Source organism: Prionailurus bengalensis, chromosome B2 (genome assembly GCF_016509475.1).
Source record: "Prionailurus bengalensis isolate Pbe53 chromosome B2, Fcat_Pben_1.1_paternal_pri, whole genome shotgun sequence".
In the NCBI taxonomy this organism is placed as follows: Eukaryota; Metazoa; Chordata; class Mammalia; order Carnivora; family Felidae; genus Prionailurus; species Prionailurus bengalensis.
The window spans coordinates 54,382,345-54,401,062 of record NC_057349.1 but is presented as its reverse complement, the minus strand read 5'-3'; the positions used below and the strand labels follow the sequence as shown (position 1 = coordinate 54,401,062).

At 36.2% G+C, this 18,718-nt stretch overlaps 1 protein-coding gene across 2 annotated transcripts in view; it reads right to left on the bottom strand.

Moving 5' to 3' along the window:
• Positions 1–18,718, bottom strand: part of PRIM2 (DNA primase subunit 2) — a 355,938-nt gene that overhangs the window by 156,664 nt on the left and 180,556 nt on the right. For both annotated transcript variants that reach the window (XM_043591715.1, XM_043591716.1), the window contains one exon: positions 15,214–15,281. In XM_043591715.1, the coding sequence (XP_043447650.1) occupies positions 15,214–15,281 (68 nt within the window). The remainder of the gene's footprint in view (positions 1–15,213; positions 15,282–18,718) is intronic.

The following is an 18,718-nucleotide window of genomic DNA, read 5'->3' as shown; positions in this document are numbered from 1 at the left end:
TGAGGACTAGGCACACCTATATAATAGCCAACTGACTCACCTTGACTTCAAGTTAAGACTCATCTCTGCAGGTCATTAGCAAAATATAAACTGCAATTGGGTCCACTAAAGGAAGTGCCTCAAGTCTACTGCAAATATGCTTGCTTTCACATTTTACTTGGGAATCAAGTTTTTAAATTTTAGCCACAGGTTGCCACCTATAGTATTAGGAAAGCAATCTTGAATCCTGATTAGCTTGGAAGGAGCATGAAAGGTTTCCTTGGGAAAAAACAAAGCTGTGACACATTTCTATCTGGGAGTTTGGGGGGCTGCCTAGCTCACTTCAACACCTAATTACAACTGTCCATTCTCTCATTTGTAAGAAGACATGCATGCTAGGTGGGATATGAATAGGATGACAGGAAAACCCTGGGCCAGACTGGAGAGAATTCCTCTCCCATCCTCGGAAAGGTCTCTCTGCCCTCCCTCCCTGTCAACAGATTCTGAGGGTCATAAAATAGCAGCATATAAAAAATATTGCCTTTCTTTGTTAAGCATTTCCCAGTCCTCTTGAACCTGAAGAGGTTAACACTATTTACTTCGGCAACCTACAGTTTATCATATCTTAAAAACTGGTATAAAATAAAAAAGCAGTGAAGAATGCACCACAAGTAATCAAAACTGACGTCTATATCAAGGAAACATATTTATTTGAACCATTAAAAAGTAATCTAATACATCTTTCAAAATGAACTATATTCTTCTACATCATTCTATAAAAATATACCAAGTTCCAATACAACCTTTTCACATAAAGCCAGGTGCGATCATGGCACAAATGGAAAAACAATTTCAGGAAGAGGAAACAAAGGTTTTGTGTATCACCCATATATCCACTTTTGCAATCACAATTTTACCCACTTTGGACGTTGAAAAAAATAGTCTACCCACATAAGCCAGGCTATTCAGACATTTAGAGAGCACAGTCCCTGCGGTTTGGATTTGTTGGGTGGGTAAGATATCAAGGAAGATGAAGTTACAATATATCATTTCCTGCTGTGAAGGGTATCACAGGAAAATTCACTCAACAGCTGTCACCATAGAAATTGAAATGAGTTTCTTTTTACAAGCTAGGTCCCTAGTAAATGGTATCCAACTCCTGTTAGCCCAGGTGATTTTCCCTGCAGTTATTCCAAATGAGAACACAATCAATAACATTCTGTTATAAATTGAATGTAAATGATTTTTCCACAAGCATGAGGTTTACTCAAATTCTGCACTTAAAAAACTCCCCAAAAAACTACCAGCAGACAATACACAGTGGAATGATCTATATTTCTCTACAATTGAGAGAAATTGTATGATTCTAGGAGACTCACATATCCAATAAATATCAGGACCATATGGGTTGTCACATCGGGTAAGAACCATAAATGGCACAACTTCTACTTTAATTAGGTTGGCCGCATCTTTCCATATTTTCCTATTTATTCCAATTTCTAATCTGCAAAAATCCAATGAACTGTAAGAGAGATGAAAGCTGCATCTCATTTCTCTATCAAAAACACCTCTACTTTACAAAAGTCAAAAGTCATTAAACTATTCCATTAAAATGAGTGCATTTCATTGTGTATAAATTATACCTCAATAAAACTGATTTAAAAAGCAAAACACATACATCCTTATAAGATACAAACTATAGCCTTACATAGGTATTTTCAATATACACACTTAAAGCCCCCAACAGGGGCACCTGGGTGGCTCAGTCGGTTGAGTGTCCAACTTCAGCTCAGGTCATGATCTCACAATCATGAATTCAAGCCCTGCATGGGGCTCACTGCTGTCAGTGGGGAGCCTGCTTTGGGTCCTCTGTCTCTCTCTCTGTCTCTCTCTGTCTCTCTCTCTCTCTCTCTCTCTCTGCCCCTACCTGGCTCATGTGCTCTTTCTCTCAAAAATAAAAAAAATAAAAATGTTAAAAAAAAAAATAAAGCCCCAAACAAATATCTCTATTTTCCTAAGTAAATTTTTCATATTCCTTTACATTCTTAGTGTATATTCTGGTAGTATAATAATCCCCTAAAGAGAGGCTGTTCTGAATTGGATCTGACTTAGAGTAGTCAAATGATTACAATAAAGAAAAGCTGCCTGAGAGAGTGATAATGAAATATAGAGGGATGGGGGGACCATGGACTAAAGATCAAACATCCAGCAGAATACATTAAATTGATGGATATCTTCCCATTCCCCCACAAATAGTTACAGAGTATAGAATGCTTCTGAGATTGGCTATCACAAGTTTATGTAACTCTAGGATTACCTCTCACATCTTTCCCTAATAACAGCAGAGAATCAGGGACACAATGTTTTGGGGTTTCTGGGGGAAAGTGGACAAAGACAAGATAAAGGCAACAGCTAATGAGGACTTAAAGTGACAGTCCAGAAGTCACACACTTTCCCTATAGACTCCTTTGGTTTTGAACAGCCATTAATGATGGTCATAATGTTTAAAGCTGTCATTTCATAGATAAAAACAGCAAGGAACATAACAGGCTTTTTTGTTTCACTTTTTAAATGAGCATTTTCAAAATCCGAATTCAATGGGGAGAAAAAAAGGGATCTCTCTTCTGAGGTCACATTGAAGAACAGAAAGCACTCTCAGTCCTCCACGATTAGTTCCTGATTTATGAAAGAATCCCAAATTCCCAAACAACAAAACCAGGACTGAATTTCTGCAAAGGTAGAGTATCAGAATTTTTACTTAGAAATGAGAGAAAAGCCACCAGCTTTCTATCCAAACTACCATCTCATTCAGTCTCAACACTTAGTAGTGTTAAAAACAAGACAAGAGGCCCAAAATGGAGTCACTTACACTAAGACTTAATTACAGTTTCAGTTCTCCCAGAAATGGAATCTTAAACCAGTCAATCAGGAATCACCTAATCAGCACTAGTGAGGTAATCTACCCAACAGACCCCTGCCAAGCCCTAAAGAAAAGTGACTTTGCAACAACCAAGCCTCATTTATCTAGTATAATTTCCTTGTTCCTACTCCCTTCTGCCTATAAAGGTCTTTCATTCTGTACAGTTCCTAGGAGCTCATTTGTATCTGTTAGATTGGATGCTGCCTGATTCACGAATCACGAATCACTGAACAAAGCCAGTAAGTTCTTTAAAATTTATTTCATTGAATTTTTTAACAGTAGCTTTAAAAAACTAAATGAGAGGTAAAATTTTAAAACCTGAAAGTGTTTTTTCCCATTCGTTCACTCATTCAAGGGTTTACTGAGGTCTTATTTTGCCAGCCACTGTTGAAAGTAATAGAAGGATAGCAGTAAACAAGGTGAACATTATTTCTTGTTCTCATGGAGCTTATGCTGCAGACGAATGAACAAAACAAAATGAACAAACAAATGAACAAACAAACAAACAAAACACCAGCTAGTGGTATTTCTGTGAAGAAAAAGGAATAAGGTATATCATAAAGCAATGGAGGGGTGTGCTTTAATTCGGGTGGTTAGGGGCAGACCTCTCAAGATCTGAGAAGACACACCGTTAGACTCCTTTGGTGGATGTCCTTAGTAGCCTCCTTTAGATTGTCTGTGAGCAATATGTCAAGGACCAAGGTAGCTCAATTAAAAATAGGCTTTTTAAATTCACTTTGTATTATCTTTTATAGAATTACTTTCTCAGTAGTAGTTGTAAACAACTGAAAGGGTATTAAACCTTTGGTGAGTCTCAGTATCAGTAGTCTGTCTGCCCTCAGCTCAGTTTATCAAATTTTGTTTTATAAACAAAACTGGATGGAATAGCACAGAACACTTCCATCATTATAGAAAGTACAGCACCAAACAAATTAGTTGTTAGCTGCTAATGTATTACAGGTACGACCACAATGCTTTTTCAGACTTTTTAAGAAAGCTATTTCATATAGCATCATCATCATCATTTTATACTTTGTTAGCACTTTATGCCTAACACAGTATAAAATAACTAATTTTCTTCATTACTTAACTAGAGGACAATCAATGTTTTAAAGAAACCCACTAAGCAAGGGGTGCCTGGGTGGGTCAGTAGCTAAGTGTCCAACTCTTGATTTGGGCTCAGGTCCTGATCTCATGGTTCCTGTCAAGCCCCATGTCAGGCTTCACATTGACAGCATGGAGACTGCTTGGGATTCTCTCTCCCTTTCTCTCTCTGCCCCTCCCCACTTGCACAGGTGAGCTCTCTCTCTGAAAACAAAAATAAATAATCTTTAAATTTAAATAAATAATCACCCACTAAGTGAATAGGAAACTTAATAAATGTAGATAATAAAACTACTTGAAAAGCATAAGCAATCATAAATTTTGCTTCTCAGTTAGACTACCAGCTTCCACAATCCAGAAATCCCTAAGAAAACTTTGGAGTAAGAAGGCTAACAGAAACTTAAACCTCTAGTTACAGATAAGCTACAAGAATACTACACAAGGTTTCAGTGTTTCCATGACACTGTATATTCCCATGGAATCATGTACCTCTACAATGCTAACAATCATTATGATTTAGTGTAATTACTTTAGTTAAAATTCTTTATTTTCTGATCAAGATTAAGCCCTATAAGAGCAGATGCAAACATGTATCCCTAGAACTGAGCACCATGCCTTGCGCTGAGTAGAATTTCCCTTAAAATATTTCCCTTAAAATATGTTAAATGATAATAAAACTCCTAGAATGCTAAAAGGTTTCTAACCATTTATTACCAAACAGCTCTCACACCAAAGTTCCTCTGCAAGTCACAGCCACTATGCACAACCTGATTACAAAGTCTAATATTTACAAAGGTACATATTTGGCATGACTACATAGCCAGTCAAAAAGACAGGAAAGATTTTCCTATTTTCTTTCTATATCCTTAAAAAGAAAATCAGTAACTAATTTATGTTTCCATAAATATATTTTTATTTTACATATATTCATGTTTCTGTAAATCATTTGTTAACTTTTTTCAACTTTAAAACATGTTAAGCTAGCAAAGTGAATTAACCTATCTAAAAAAACCCCAGGGAAATTTAGTATTCTATATATATTAAGAGTGGTGGCTTACTTGTACAACTGATGAAAGGTGATGCAAAAGCTGTTTTCAACCCCCTAAACAACTTCCTCATTGTAACAGGCAAATCAATGCCCTTCCAAAGATGTTCACACTCTAATCCTGGGAACCCATGAATATGTTAGGTTACATGGCAAAAGAGACCGTACAGATGAAATTTAGCTTAAGGACCTTGAGATGGGGAGACTATCCTGCATATTTATGTAGGCCAATCTAATCACACAAGGTGGTAAAAGCTTTCTCAGGATAGAAGCAGAAAGATGCAGAAGACATTAGAGAGGTCTGAAGGCATAAAAAGGGCTTGATGAGTGGTTGCTGGCTCTGCGTTAAAATCCACATGCAAGCACCAGAAAGAGACCTCCAGGAGCTCCTACACAGCCTAAGGAATGTGGGCAGCCTCTAGGGGCAAAGACAGGACCCTGGGTGACAGCCCACAAAGAAACGGGAACCTCGGAAGGAAGCATATTCTTCCCCAGAGCCTCCAGTAAGGACCGGAGCCTTGCTGACGTCTTGATTTTAGTTCAATAAGACACATGTAGGATTTCCAATCTATACAACTGTATGACAGTAAATGAGTATTGTTTTAATCTACTAAACTTGTGGTAATTTGACATGGCTACAACAGAAGGTTCCAATCTAGATGCATAAGGTTTAAAATTCAGCTTCGTGAACTTTTTCAAGTCAGTGGTTAACTTAAGAACTCTGCCACTTTCTCACCTGGACAACACGACACTTTTAGAATAATGAATTCCTTGTATCTTCAAACCTATACACCACCTAGTTTGCTGCTGCTCTTTGTTCTTAGCTCCCTCTGCTAGAAAACATCTACATTACAATTCATTCGTCATAAAATCATCGTGGCATTTCTTCTCCCCAGTTTACTTCACCTGGCCATAAAAAAACTGCTAACATTTTTTTTTAAGTTTATTTATTTTGAGAGAGTATGTGAGTAGGGGAGGGGTAAAGAGAGGGAGAGGGAGAGAAAGAGAATCCCAAGTAGGCTCCGCACTGTCAACATAGAGCCTGATACGGGGTTCAAAATCAAACCATGAGATCTTGACCTGAGCTGAAGTCAGACACTTAAGTGACTGAGCGACCCAAGTGCTCCCAAACTGCTAACATTAAAAAAATTTTTTTCACAGATTTATTCAACCAAAACAAAAAAAGAAAATACCCAATAAAATGGGAACAATTAAGTAAAAATAGATCTATCTTCAATTGAGCATTACAGACTCACTTAAAATTAGACTCATGGAAATAAATTTTATACTTAGTTATGACATATTATAAGAAAGAATGTTTAACTTTAACCACTTTAATTATAATTACATAAAATTATACATAGAGATTACAACAAAGGCTTGGCAGTGGTTTTATTAGTAACACAGGGTTCATTTCTTGTATTTGGCCAAATTTTATATATTGTGCCTACAAATTTTTTTGAATGTTTATTTGTTTTGACAAAGAGAGAGAAAGCACACAGGTGTGTACTGGAGAGGAGCAGTGAGAGAGGGAGAGAGAAAATCCCAAGCAGGCTCCACGCTGTCAGCGCAGAGCCCAATGTGGGGCTCGATCTCACGAACCCAGATATCATGATGCGAGCCGAAATCAAGAGCCAGATGCTTAACTGACTGAGCCCCTCAGTGGCCCCTATATTTTATCAGAAACAATTTAAACGGCATTAAACTTGTAACATAATCCACATAAGATATCACCTCTCACAAATAAGATTTCCTATGTCTATTTACTCTACTTGATTAAACTGTAGCAATTATTCTAGTACAGCTTTGGCGGGGGGGTGTGGGGGAGAGGCACTGTATAGGGGCGTGTGTGTGTGTGCATAAAATGGTCTTCTTTCCTTGTTAGAATATACATTTTTAAGGGATCACATCTATTAGTTCCTTTGTATATAGTCAGAATATCCTTTATAGTGCCTTTAACACAACAAGCTGATTTTAAATACTTTTTGTGCATTTCTAAGAAGGCATGAACATGTTCCATACAGAAATGAAAATATTCCAAGGACAATAAATAATAGAAAAGAATACATTGTTTTTAATTTATTAGTATCTTACAAGGCACCTAGAACACCCTCACAATAGTCACTGAGCTGTAAAAGCTTGTTGTTGTTGCATGCAGGAAAGGAAATACATAGTTCAAAGCACTGCTGGAGGCTAGAACTGGGGTAAGAGAGGGTTGACAAACAACTGAAGCATGTGGACCACATTAATGAGGCTTTCATTTCAGTCCTCAATTGGTGGAAGTCCCTATCCACTAAACCTTTTTCTAGCACATGAATGCCCACACAATTTTCTGATTTCAAAATGAGAATGAACTCAAAAAGAAAACACCAAGAACTGCACCATGATGTACACTGGGAAAAGTCTCTTACAGAGATTGCATTTCTGATATAAAATCTATGACAGCAAGAGCTTTAGAGAAATAAATAAAAATGTGTACATACTGGGGCACCTGGGTGGCTCAGTGAGTTAACTGTCTGACTCTTGATTTCAGCTCAAGTCATGATCTCAAGGTCGACAGATGAGCCCCATGTCAGGTTCTGCGCTGGGTGTGGAGCCTGCTTGGGATTCTCTCTCTATCCCTCTCTGCCCCTCCCCCCATGAGCACACACATGCACTCTCTCAAAAAAACAAAAGTGTACATATTAACCAAATGTACTGCATTAGAAAAAAAATTTACAAGAGCAGTCTGTAATAATACCAACTGAAGGAAGATGCTCATTATTTTAAATGATTTTAAAATAAAGGGTTAATATAAGCATGTGTTTACAAATTCAGGATGCATTACAAGTTAATCCATGTGATGCAGTCCAAGTATTTACTATAGGCTATATGCTACTTTGCTGGTTTATCTTTATTTGATTTCGATTTCATTGTTGAGCTCAAATATGCTAACAAATTTAGGAGAAACAGTATAATAAATACATGTTTTTTAATTAGTTGTTCTTTAATGAAAGGCAAAGCATTACTTAAGAGCAGCTATTAATCTATTAATTAGATTACTAATTAATAATCTAGGGCACCTAGATTATTGGGGCACCTGGGGGGCTCAGTCAGTTAAGTGTCCGACTTCAGCTCAGGTCATGATATCACTGCTTGTGAGTTTGAGCCCCACATCTGGCTCTGTGCTGACAGCTCAGAGCCTGGAGCCTGCTTCAGAGTCTATGACTCCCTCTCTCTCTGCCCCTTCCCTGCTCATGCTCTGTCTCTCTCTGTCTCAAAAATAAACATTAAAAAATTTAAAAATAAATAAAAGGTTAAAAAAAATAATTATAATCTGCCCCCATTCATTTCAAGTCTTGAGGTGGAAGGGTAAAAGAGGATACATACACTGTGGGGAAAGGCATTATTTCTAAGGAAAAAAAAATTCACACAACTAAAGTTCTCACGTGAGCTGAAAGTTTCCCTCTTTAGTCTCACCTGTTCATATTTACTTGTTTTTAAGTGACATAATAAAAATCATCTTTAATATATGCTCTTGATAATCTAATACCATTTTATAAGTATAATCCCATGGGTAATATAATTAGGTTAGCAAAGATATTTATTTACGATAAACTTCTACATTCACAAGAACATAGTCCAAGACCTTTATATATCTCCAAATTTAAAAATCAGTACATTATACAATTCACCTTAGAAAATGCAGTGATGTGAGGATGACAGCAAAGTCACGATGAGATGAGACCCATTAGATGACACATCTAATGATAGGTTCTTTACAGATAGATAGAGAATTTACGCAAATTCTCTCTGGCATTTGGAAATTTAACTTTTTTTTAAGTCTAAGCAATTTTATTTCTTCCAATTGAGGAGTTCTTGGTATCACTTTTGAAAAAATAGTAAAGTCTTATGAAATCATTCATTCATTCATTTCTTTTGAGAAGGGAAATGTAGTACTTTTCATTAGCAAAATCAGGTTTCCTTAATAGTGAACATCTTGAGGTTCTATCACCAACCAAACTTTAAAACAGGAATAATGAGGGACGCCTGGCTGAATCAGTTGGTGGAGCGTACAACTCTTGATCTCAGGGTTGTAAGTTTGAGCCCTATATTGGGTGTAGAGATTACTTAAAAATAAAATCTTAAAAATAAAAAAAAAAGGATAATGATAAAGGACCATCTGCCATGAATTGGTCTTATGGGATGAGATGGTCTGAATAAGAAGTATAAAAAGTACTTTGTGAACTCCAGCCAGTGTGATTTCTTGGTCCCATCTCCTCCTACCTCTTCTAAAAACTCGCCCCTTCAATTATTTTCTCTTAGTTCCACAGACTTCATTTCCCCCTTAACCTGTACATATTCACCTTTCCAATCTTAAGGAAAAATACAACTTTCTCCAACTATGAAACTCATGGATATTGTCTACTTTTTTCCTTGCTCTGCCAAGAGTAGGCTACACTCCCTTGTACTTCCACAGCATAATTTCTCATTTACTTCTGGACTCTCCACAGGAATCAGAATGACATCTGCACCACTACAGTGTTGTAGCTAAGCCACCAGTGACTCCCACATGCCTAATCCAAGTGACATTATATAATTCTCAACTGACTTTTCTATGGCATCTGACAATGTTTACCATTCCTTTTTGAAATCTTTCCCTTAGCATCTTTGATCCCGTTATCCCTTGTGTTCCTGTTTCATTCAAGATTCCTCATTACTTTTCGCTGGTTTCTTTTTCAATTCACCTCCTATCTTCATCACTGCCCATTGCAAGTCACTTAAACACTGATGTTCTACATATGAGTTTTATCCAGGGCCATGTTCCCTTGTCACTTTATACTCTCTCCCTGAGTGATATCAACCATTGCCCTGATTTTACCCACCACCTAAACAGTGATGATTAGCAAATGAGTCTCTCTGTGGTGTAAACCTCACTCTTAAACTGTGGTCTGTATTTAGCCACTTACTAAACATTCGCCCCAGAGCTCCACAGGCACCTGAAGTTTAAAATGTCTTAAACTACCAAACCTATAATCTCAGTGACCATATTCATTCCCTAATCCCCTTGTCTTCCTCTATGCTCCTTCTTCATCAGTGACAACATCAGCTCTCAAGTGAGAGTAAAGTTCAGTCCAATGTGAGTACCCACTGGGAGCCACTACTGTGTAGGAAGTACAGAATCCAAAACAAGTCACGACTCTACTATTTAAGGAAATAATTCCATGAGAAACACAGTTAAAATAATAAAATTATGTATTTTGTGTTTAATTCTATTAGAGATGTTTACAAATTTTGTGCCATGTTTAAGTGCCTCTCAAATGAAGTCAAAACTTTAAACTCCTTGCGAACAGAAAATGGGTCTTATGTTTTTATTCCAAGCTTATAACAGGCACTCAGTTGCTGATGAATGGATGGACACTACAAATGAATAAAAATAAGCTTGTATTTCCATAAGACATTGAAGCAAAATGTTTCTCTATGCTTAATTTAACTTTTAACTAGAGAACTAGGTTAAACTAAAAAAAATGGACACATCACTTCAACATCCTCAGAATAATATATATTGTTAAGCAATATCCTAGATTAGTAGGTTGGCGAAGTGTTAAACTAATTCTCTTTTGAGTGTCTAAGTCCTGTAAAAAGGATTTGAGAATTTCTCTGTAGTGCTACTTTAATTTTTATAGGTATTTGTATCATCTCCCAAATTAGTTTTATTGACAAATTTAATTAAAATGCAATTCATCATTCTTCTTTGATCATTAGAGGCACTAAACAAAATTAGACCTAATAATGATCTCAATCTCAACCTCCTAACGTCTATCCCCCCTAGGTAACATCTAAACTATACAGGTCATGCAAATCAATGATGATTAGTATTTTGTAACAAGATTATCATTAGAACCTTTCAAATCAAATAGCATTATTTCCTATTTTGAACTAAGCAAAAGAAAGGTAAAAAGAAAAACATTACATTTAGACACCCAAAAAAGACAATTCAATATGCTTGAAATGCATATCACAAGGTTACTTTCTTTGTACAAGAGAAAGTGTCAAACTATGCACATCAGCTGCCACCCTACATACAGACATCTCTGACATGGTAATAAAATGAGAAGCCATTTCATTTAATAATGATAAAAAAGAAACATCAGTTGGTGCATATTACATGTAGCATCTAGCCCTCGTTGCCTAGCAACCAGTCCTGAATGAACTCTGCTGAGAATGAAAGGCCTAAACGAATGTACAGTTTGTGCAAGTTTCAAGGACTTGAAGAGATGTGTCAGTAGTTAATCTAAATTCTAGTTGACAATTACCATACTGAGGTGGTATGTATGAAGAACCCATCATTATTGCATAGAATCAAGCATTAAATAAGGTGAGATTCAGACGTTTAGGTTTATATCTTCTGAACCAGGTTTTATACCCGAAAAAATGTGGCAATATGACTTACAAATTACAAAAACATCATGCAGGAAACAAACAGAATATTGCTGTTATAATATGCATTCATTCATTCAATGAAACACATAATGAACACCTATCATGTGTCATATACTGTCCCAGCACTGGAAATACAAATTTGAAAGTCACCTTACAAGCTCTCAAGCAGCCCATACTATAATGGAGTCATCAGAAAGTAAACAAATGATTACCACATTGTAAGTTCTGTAATACACAAGTAGCCATGGGGATATTATGAAAACACATATAAAAAACATCAGATTCAAACTGGGGGGAGTGGCCTGGGAACTAAATAGTCAGGGAAAACTTATCAGATGAGGTAACATGAGCTAAGTCTTAAAGGACAAGCAAAAATTAGTTAAGTTACTGAAAGGAAGGAAGGGGAGAACATTCCAGGCAGATGGAAAGATATTCTCAAGGGCAGAGAGGTCAACAACAGCAAGCTGTATTAGAGGAACTTCAGGCATTTGGTGGCACTAGAAGTTAGGGGACCAGTACTAAAAGCATCCAAAGAGACACAGCAGGCCCTTCTAGAAGGACCTCACATGCCACTCAAGAAGTTCAGACTTCCTTTGCAGTGAAATTGGGGAGACAGAGAATGATTTTAAGCCAAGGAATAATATAATTCTGGCAATCGTGTGAAATATTTTAGAGGGCAAACAGGGCAACAAGGAAAATATAGAAGAAGTTACTACAACAATAGAGATACTCAGGAGACAAAATCAAGAGATTTGGATGGGCAGGAGAGGGAGGTTGGGGAAGCAACTCAAACATGATTCACTAACAGTGCTCTAGGAAATGCAAAAACTGTGTACAGTATTCATGCTGGTCAATCCAATGAAATGTTACTCTGAACCATCCTCAACAACAAAACAATTATACAGAGGTTAAAAAATGTGTCTCTGGGAAGGAAAAGTTACCAGAGAGAAGAGTAAGAGAGGTGGGAAAGAGAAAGAAGTGAAAAGGAGTGAAGAAAAATAAAGAGCACTAACAGATAGTAGAAATTAATATCCATCTAAGTTTCTGAATGAGAAGTAACATTCTAAGTTTTAAAAGAATAAAAAGTTGGTAGTTACACTTGTGGTGAGCACAGCGTAACAGATAAACTTGTTGAAGCATAATGTTGTACACCTAAAACTAAGGCAACATTATGCTTCAACGATACTTCGATTAAAAAGGTGGGGAGGGGGGATTAGATGGGAGGTAGGACCAATTTTCTATAACTACCTTTTTATCCATTCTCACACTTCAAGCATGTGCCCAAAGTTTATTTACATCCTATCTACTGAGTTGCCCACTCTCAATAACATCCATCCTAGGATCAGGTAAGTCAAAATATGAAGTGGGGCCCAGATTAACATTGCTCTGGTCACTATTAATCTATTTGATCTGACTCCTTAAAATATTAAAGCCAAATCTACTTTACATGTTACAATTCAAAGGCACAATTAGCAAATGCTTGGATCAGTATCATTTTCAAATTGTTACTCATTCTTTAGCTCAGAAATCCACTGTTTTTGACATTTCTCATCTACTTTTATGATGACATTTTATCTACTCTTGCCCTGGCCTTTGGCAGAAAACAATGTAATTCTAACTAAATAATTATAGAATTGTATTTTTTAAAACAACAATCAGACAGACTTCTTGAAACATATTTTCCAGAATGTTGTGTGATTAATGGATACCATATCAGTTTTCAAACCCTGACAAATAAGCAACTGAGATTCAAAACACATAAAAATTGAGAAAGAAATCTTGTAAAGCCATACTTTGTGCTGTTTGATACAACAGCAGGATCCTGATCTCCTTTCATTCTCAATGAATTCTGTCTAACTGAGCTCTGTGCAAAGGTAAATCCCAAAGACATTAATATACACATTTATACATAAGACAAATATGTCAATTAGGACAAGCGTTTAATTCACCAATATGTACTACTTGGATTTACTGAAAGCATTTCCTATTTTTCTTTTACTTCTTAAGCTTTACTTCTGATTTGAACATTTTGCCTTTTGTCTGTTAGAAGCAACAGAAAGAGGAGTAAAATCTTGAAAGAGAAATAGGTTGTGAAGAGACAAACAGAGATCAAAATGGAATAAATTAGGGTGATTCAGGGTTGTTGAATGAACTTGGGAAGTGTGGGAGGCAGGGAGGAAAGAAGTCACATACAAACAGGTTGTTTAAAACAGAAGCGGGCTGAGCCATAGTTGATATGTTATTGGCATTAAATTCAAGAACCAAACTCTCTCAAAACAGGTTAACTGAAGAGAACTGGCAATTCTGGTAACCAGTGCAAGCAACAGGAAATTGGCCCTCAAACTTACTTTGTAATTCATGACATGTTTTGTTTCTATTGTTGGAAGGGAAGGGGAAGCATGTGCTGTCAACATGTGAATTCCACACAATCTAAGATAGCACAGTGATATATAGCCATTTTATAAAATCTTTGTCCCTCTATATTTAGGTCCCTTGGACACGCTCAAAAAGAAAAAAAAAAAAAAAGAATAAAAAGAAACTATAAGATGTTTGCCTACATAAAACTTGAAAACATAGGTATGATGGATAATGCACCATTTTCAAAAACTTTCAAGAAAAAAATGTAGTAACAAATACACCTCAGAATTACTATCCTTTACATCTAAAATATGTAAGATCAAATAAAATCAGGAGATTCTAACAACACATGAACAAATATACAAATAGTTAATTCCACTCCAAAATGAAAATGGATAATAAAATGTTTTAGGATCATTCTTACTAAGAATCAATGAAATGTACTTGGTCACAATAGTATCCTCTGTGATTAACTATTAAATTAGCAATGGTTTTAGTTGTCCTCTCTTCTTCAGGGTACAGTAAAATGGGCGATCTTGTATAATATAAAAATATAAGCAGGATAAGGTTTTTGGAAAATACATATACTTAAATCTTTAAAATGGTTCATATGCCTTGGCAAAGTAATTGCACTTTTGAGAACCTATGCTAAGAAAATGATAAAAAATACAGACAAAGATTAACATATGGCATTTTTTACACTAGTGAAAAGAACTGGAAATGATCTAAATGCCCCCAAAAGGATGAATAAATTACAGTACAGTCATACAATAAAATACCATGCAATCACTAAAAATAATGTTTTTGAAGAGAGGCTAATAACAGAAAAGTCTTGCATTTATTTTAAAATGAAAAAAACCCAGCAAACTTAAAGTATAATTTCAACACTAGCTTCCAAAACAGCACAGAAGAAGTATTACTTCTGAGTGGTAATGATGGGTTTTTCCTTTCCCTTTCCTATACTTTCTAATTTTTTTAAAAAATAATGAGAATATATTATTCTTGTATTTAGAAAACAAATCCTACCTATTTCATCTATCCCCAATAAAATTGTGCAGGTCCCAGAAGTATGCTTTCACTTTGCATGTAAATAGCTCATTCCTTTGAGATCTTTCTGTAGTTAGTCACCTCTGCTTGTTTTAACTTCAACTTATCAACTAGTTCTACATACTTTCATGGAATTAAAAAGCTTCGAACAGACCCCAAAGTCAAGGGTAGCAAGTGTAATATATTAAGAACTTCAACTTGCATCACAGAATTAAAGCTAAGAACAAAAACTGTTAAGTTTTTAGTAACTGAAGGGGTTTTAATCACTTTAATACACTTTGCCCACTTTGATGCACTTGCAATCATAAGCATAAGAAGGGTTATGTCATCTTATTACCTGAGATGGTTAAGCAGAGGCTGAAGTCTCTCATCTGACTGCACAGCAGGCAAGGACCTGGCTGTTAACTAAAAGCAGAGAACAGGGTTAGTAAAAACGGCAAAGATCAATTACTGACCACATCTGAACACTAAATGCAAAACGGGGAGAGGGGGTACTTAAAATGTAAGCACAATTTTTTTCTTTTTTAAATTAAAGAATTGCACAGAAAGCTGACACATGTGAGTAAAGCTAACTACATGGCCCTAAGTTTTGCAGGGTAGGTCACTGAGTTTAGAAGTAAAGAAAAAGGAGGTAAAGCAAAGAATAAGAGAAGAGTATCTTGAGAACATCTTTTCATGAGTTCATGAGAAAACTTCTAATTATAAAAATATTAGATTTGTAGGTGCACCTGGGTGGCTCAGTCAGTTAAGCGTCTGACTTTGGCTCGGGTTGTGATCTTGTGGTTCATGAGTATGAGCCCTGCATTGGGCTCTGCACTGACAGCTCAGAGCCTGCAGCCTGCTTCGGATTCTGTGTCTCCCTCTCTCTCTGCCCCTGCCCCACTTGCGCTCTATCTCTCTCTCAAAAATAAACAAACATTAAAAAATTAAAAAATATACATACATTATCTTTGTAAATAAAAATGGAAAAACTTCTAAATTTATAGCAACCAACTTTGTAGCACTGAATCGTGGGATGATGAAGAAACTGGGGAGAGGAACTTTCATTTATAGCTAAGCCACTGTGAAATTGGTTACATGCAGAATTGTTTACACACACACACACACACTCTCTCTCTCTCTCTCTCTCTCTCTCTCTCTCTCTCTCTCTCTACCATGTACTCCTTCATTCTGAGAACCACATTACTATAAGAAACCAAGAATATCTTTTAAACACACAAAAGCAACTCAAAAGTATTTAATATTGACAACTGACACCAAACTAATCTAGAAAAGAAAATGTAAGATTCAAAGCCTTATTGTTAAATATTATACCTCAGGTTGAAAGTTTATCATGAAAATGTGAGCCTCTGCTATACTTTATTGCAATATTAGTTATATCTCTATGTATCTCTCATTCTTTTCTGTTCTTAAAAGAAAGCCCTCTTACACTATAAGAATTTAACTTCCCCAAAGTAAAAACATTCATCCAAAGCAACCAGAGAGCCTGAAGTAACCTTAATAAAACACCAAAACAAATGTAAAAGATTTCTTCTAGATCCTATTATGTCAATATAGATCTTGAAATGTACCAGTGAATTATTTGACAGTTCACAAAACAGAACCTTCCTTAAGGCAAACGACAAACTGAAAGATAGCCTTTGCTTTTATACAGGGTATCCTTTCTAATTATTTCATACATTAATTAAAATGTTCTAAAAACAAAACACATTTAACTCATAACACCTAATTTTTAGTATTATACAAGTAAAATAAAATCACTTTTAAAACATCTAATATATACTATGCTTGTGGGGAAAAAATGTTGACCAAAATGCCACATGTGAAGTCATTCTAATTAAATCATCTAATTAATAAAATGGAGAGACATTCCCACTTTGGGACAAGAGTTAACACAAGTCAACAGTCATCAACTAATTTAAAATAAAGTGAGACAGTCTGCTGCAAATTTAGCATAGTCAAAAGACTCTCAGTATCTCTAAGAAATGTTAAATCTATACTTCATGACATAAAATGTTGTATGTTTTATAAGGTTTTATAAACAAAACACTTTTGGGGCACCTGAATGGCTCAGTCAGCTAAGCATCCAACTCTTTTTTTGTTTTTGTTTTTTCATTTAAAAAAACACAGTAGAGAGCCTGATGGCAAGGCTCAAACTCATGAACCACGAGATTATGACCAGAGCCGAAATCGAACGCTTAACCGACTAAGCCACCCAGGCACCCCGCATCCCATTCTTGACTTCAGCTCAGGTCATGATCTCACGGTTTGTGAGTTCAAGCCCCACATTGGGCTCTGCACTGAGAGTGTGGAGCCTGCTTGAGATTCTCTTTTTCTGCTCCTCTCCAAGTGTGTACTCGCTCTCTCTCAAAATAAATTAACTTAAAAAGAGCAAAAATTTTATAAACATAACACTTTAATACACACGATATCTGCTAGTGTCAAATCCCTTAATAAAATATCATCTAAGAGACTGCATGGCTCAGAACCAGAGTTATGCTCAAAAAAGAAAATTTATCTAGATATTTCAAAAGTGAATTTTCTGAAAACAGATGGAGAAGACAGACTGGGCTTTTTCAGTTACTTCTGTCAATCTACATAGCATGCTTTCTAATCAAACTGTCTTTTCTAAATGAACGCAAACAAAAACACTCCAGTAACTGCAATATATTTCAAAATATATTGTTCATTCCATACAGAGAATATTTCTCAACTCAATGCTATCATAATCTTAGCCTTCATTTACTTTTTCCTAAACTATTAATACATCTCCACTCACTGTTGTTTGTGCTTCCACTCTTGCCTCTTCCCTAATTTATTCTCCACACAAAGGCCAAATTGAAATTTTCAAAATGAAAGTTAACCATTCCCCTCATTAGGCTGAAGTTATTACACCTGCTCTTTCATTAGACATTCTAAAATGTCCTGTTGAGCCACACTGCTGAAACACTGGGCACAGGATGAGTGTGACTGACGACAAGCACACTTCAGAGATACTGCAGGTTCCGTTCCAGACCAACATAATAAAGCAAATATTGCAAAAAAAGTGAATCAAGTAGATTGTCTGGTTTCCCAGTGCACATAAAAGTTATATTTACACTATATTGTAGCCTATTAAGTATGCATGGCATTACGTCTAAAAAAAATGTACTTACTTTAGAAGTACTTTACTGCTAAAAAATACTAATCGTCCTCTGAGCTTTCAGCAAGTCATAATCTTTTTGCTGGTAGAGGGTCTTGCCTTAATGTAGATGGCAGCTGCCTGATCCAGGGTAGTGTCTACTGAAGGATGAGGTGGCTGTGGCAATTTCTTAAAATAAAAGAGAAGTCTGCCACAACCATTAACTCTTCCTTTCAGGAATGATTTCTCTGTAGCACACAATGCTGTTTGATGGCATTATATCCACAGAAGTTCTAGGGTCAATCGTCTAAAACCCTGCCGCTGCTTCCTCAACTAAGTTTATGTCATGTTCTAAATCCTATGTTGTCATTTCAACCATCTTCACAGCATCTTTACCAGTACATTCCATTTCAAGAAACCACTTTCTGTGCTCATCCATAAGAAGTAGCTCCTCGTTTGTTCAAGTTTGATCATGAGCTTGCAGCAATTCAAGCGCGTCTTCAGGCTCCACTTCTAAGTCTAGTTCTCCTGCTATTTCCAACACATCTGCAGCTACTTCCTCCACTGAAGTCTTGAACCCCTGAAGTCATCCATGAGGGTTGGAATCAACTCTTCCCAAATTCCTATTAATGTTGATATTTTGACCTCTTCCCATGAATCACAAATGTTCTTAATGGCATCTAGAATGTTGAATCCTGTCTGGGTTTTCAATTTACTTTCC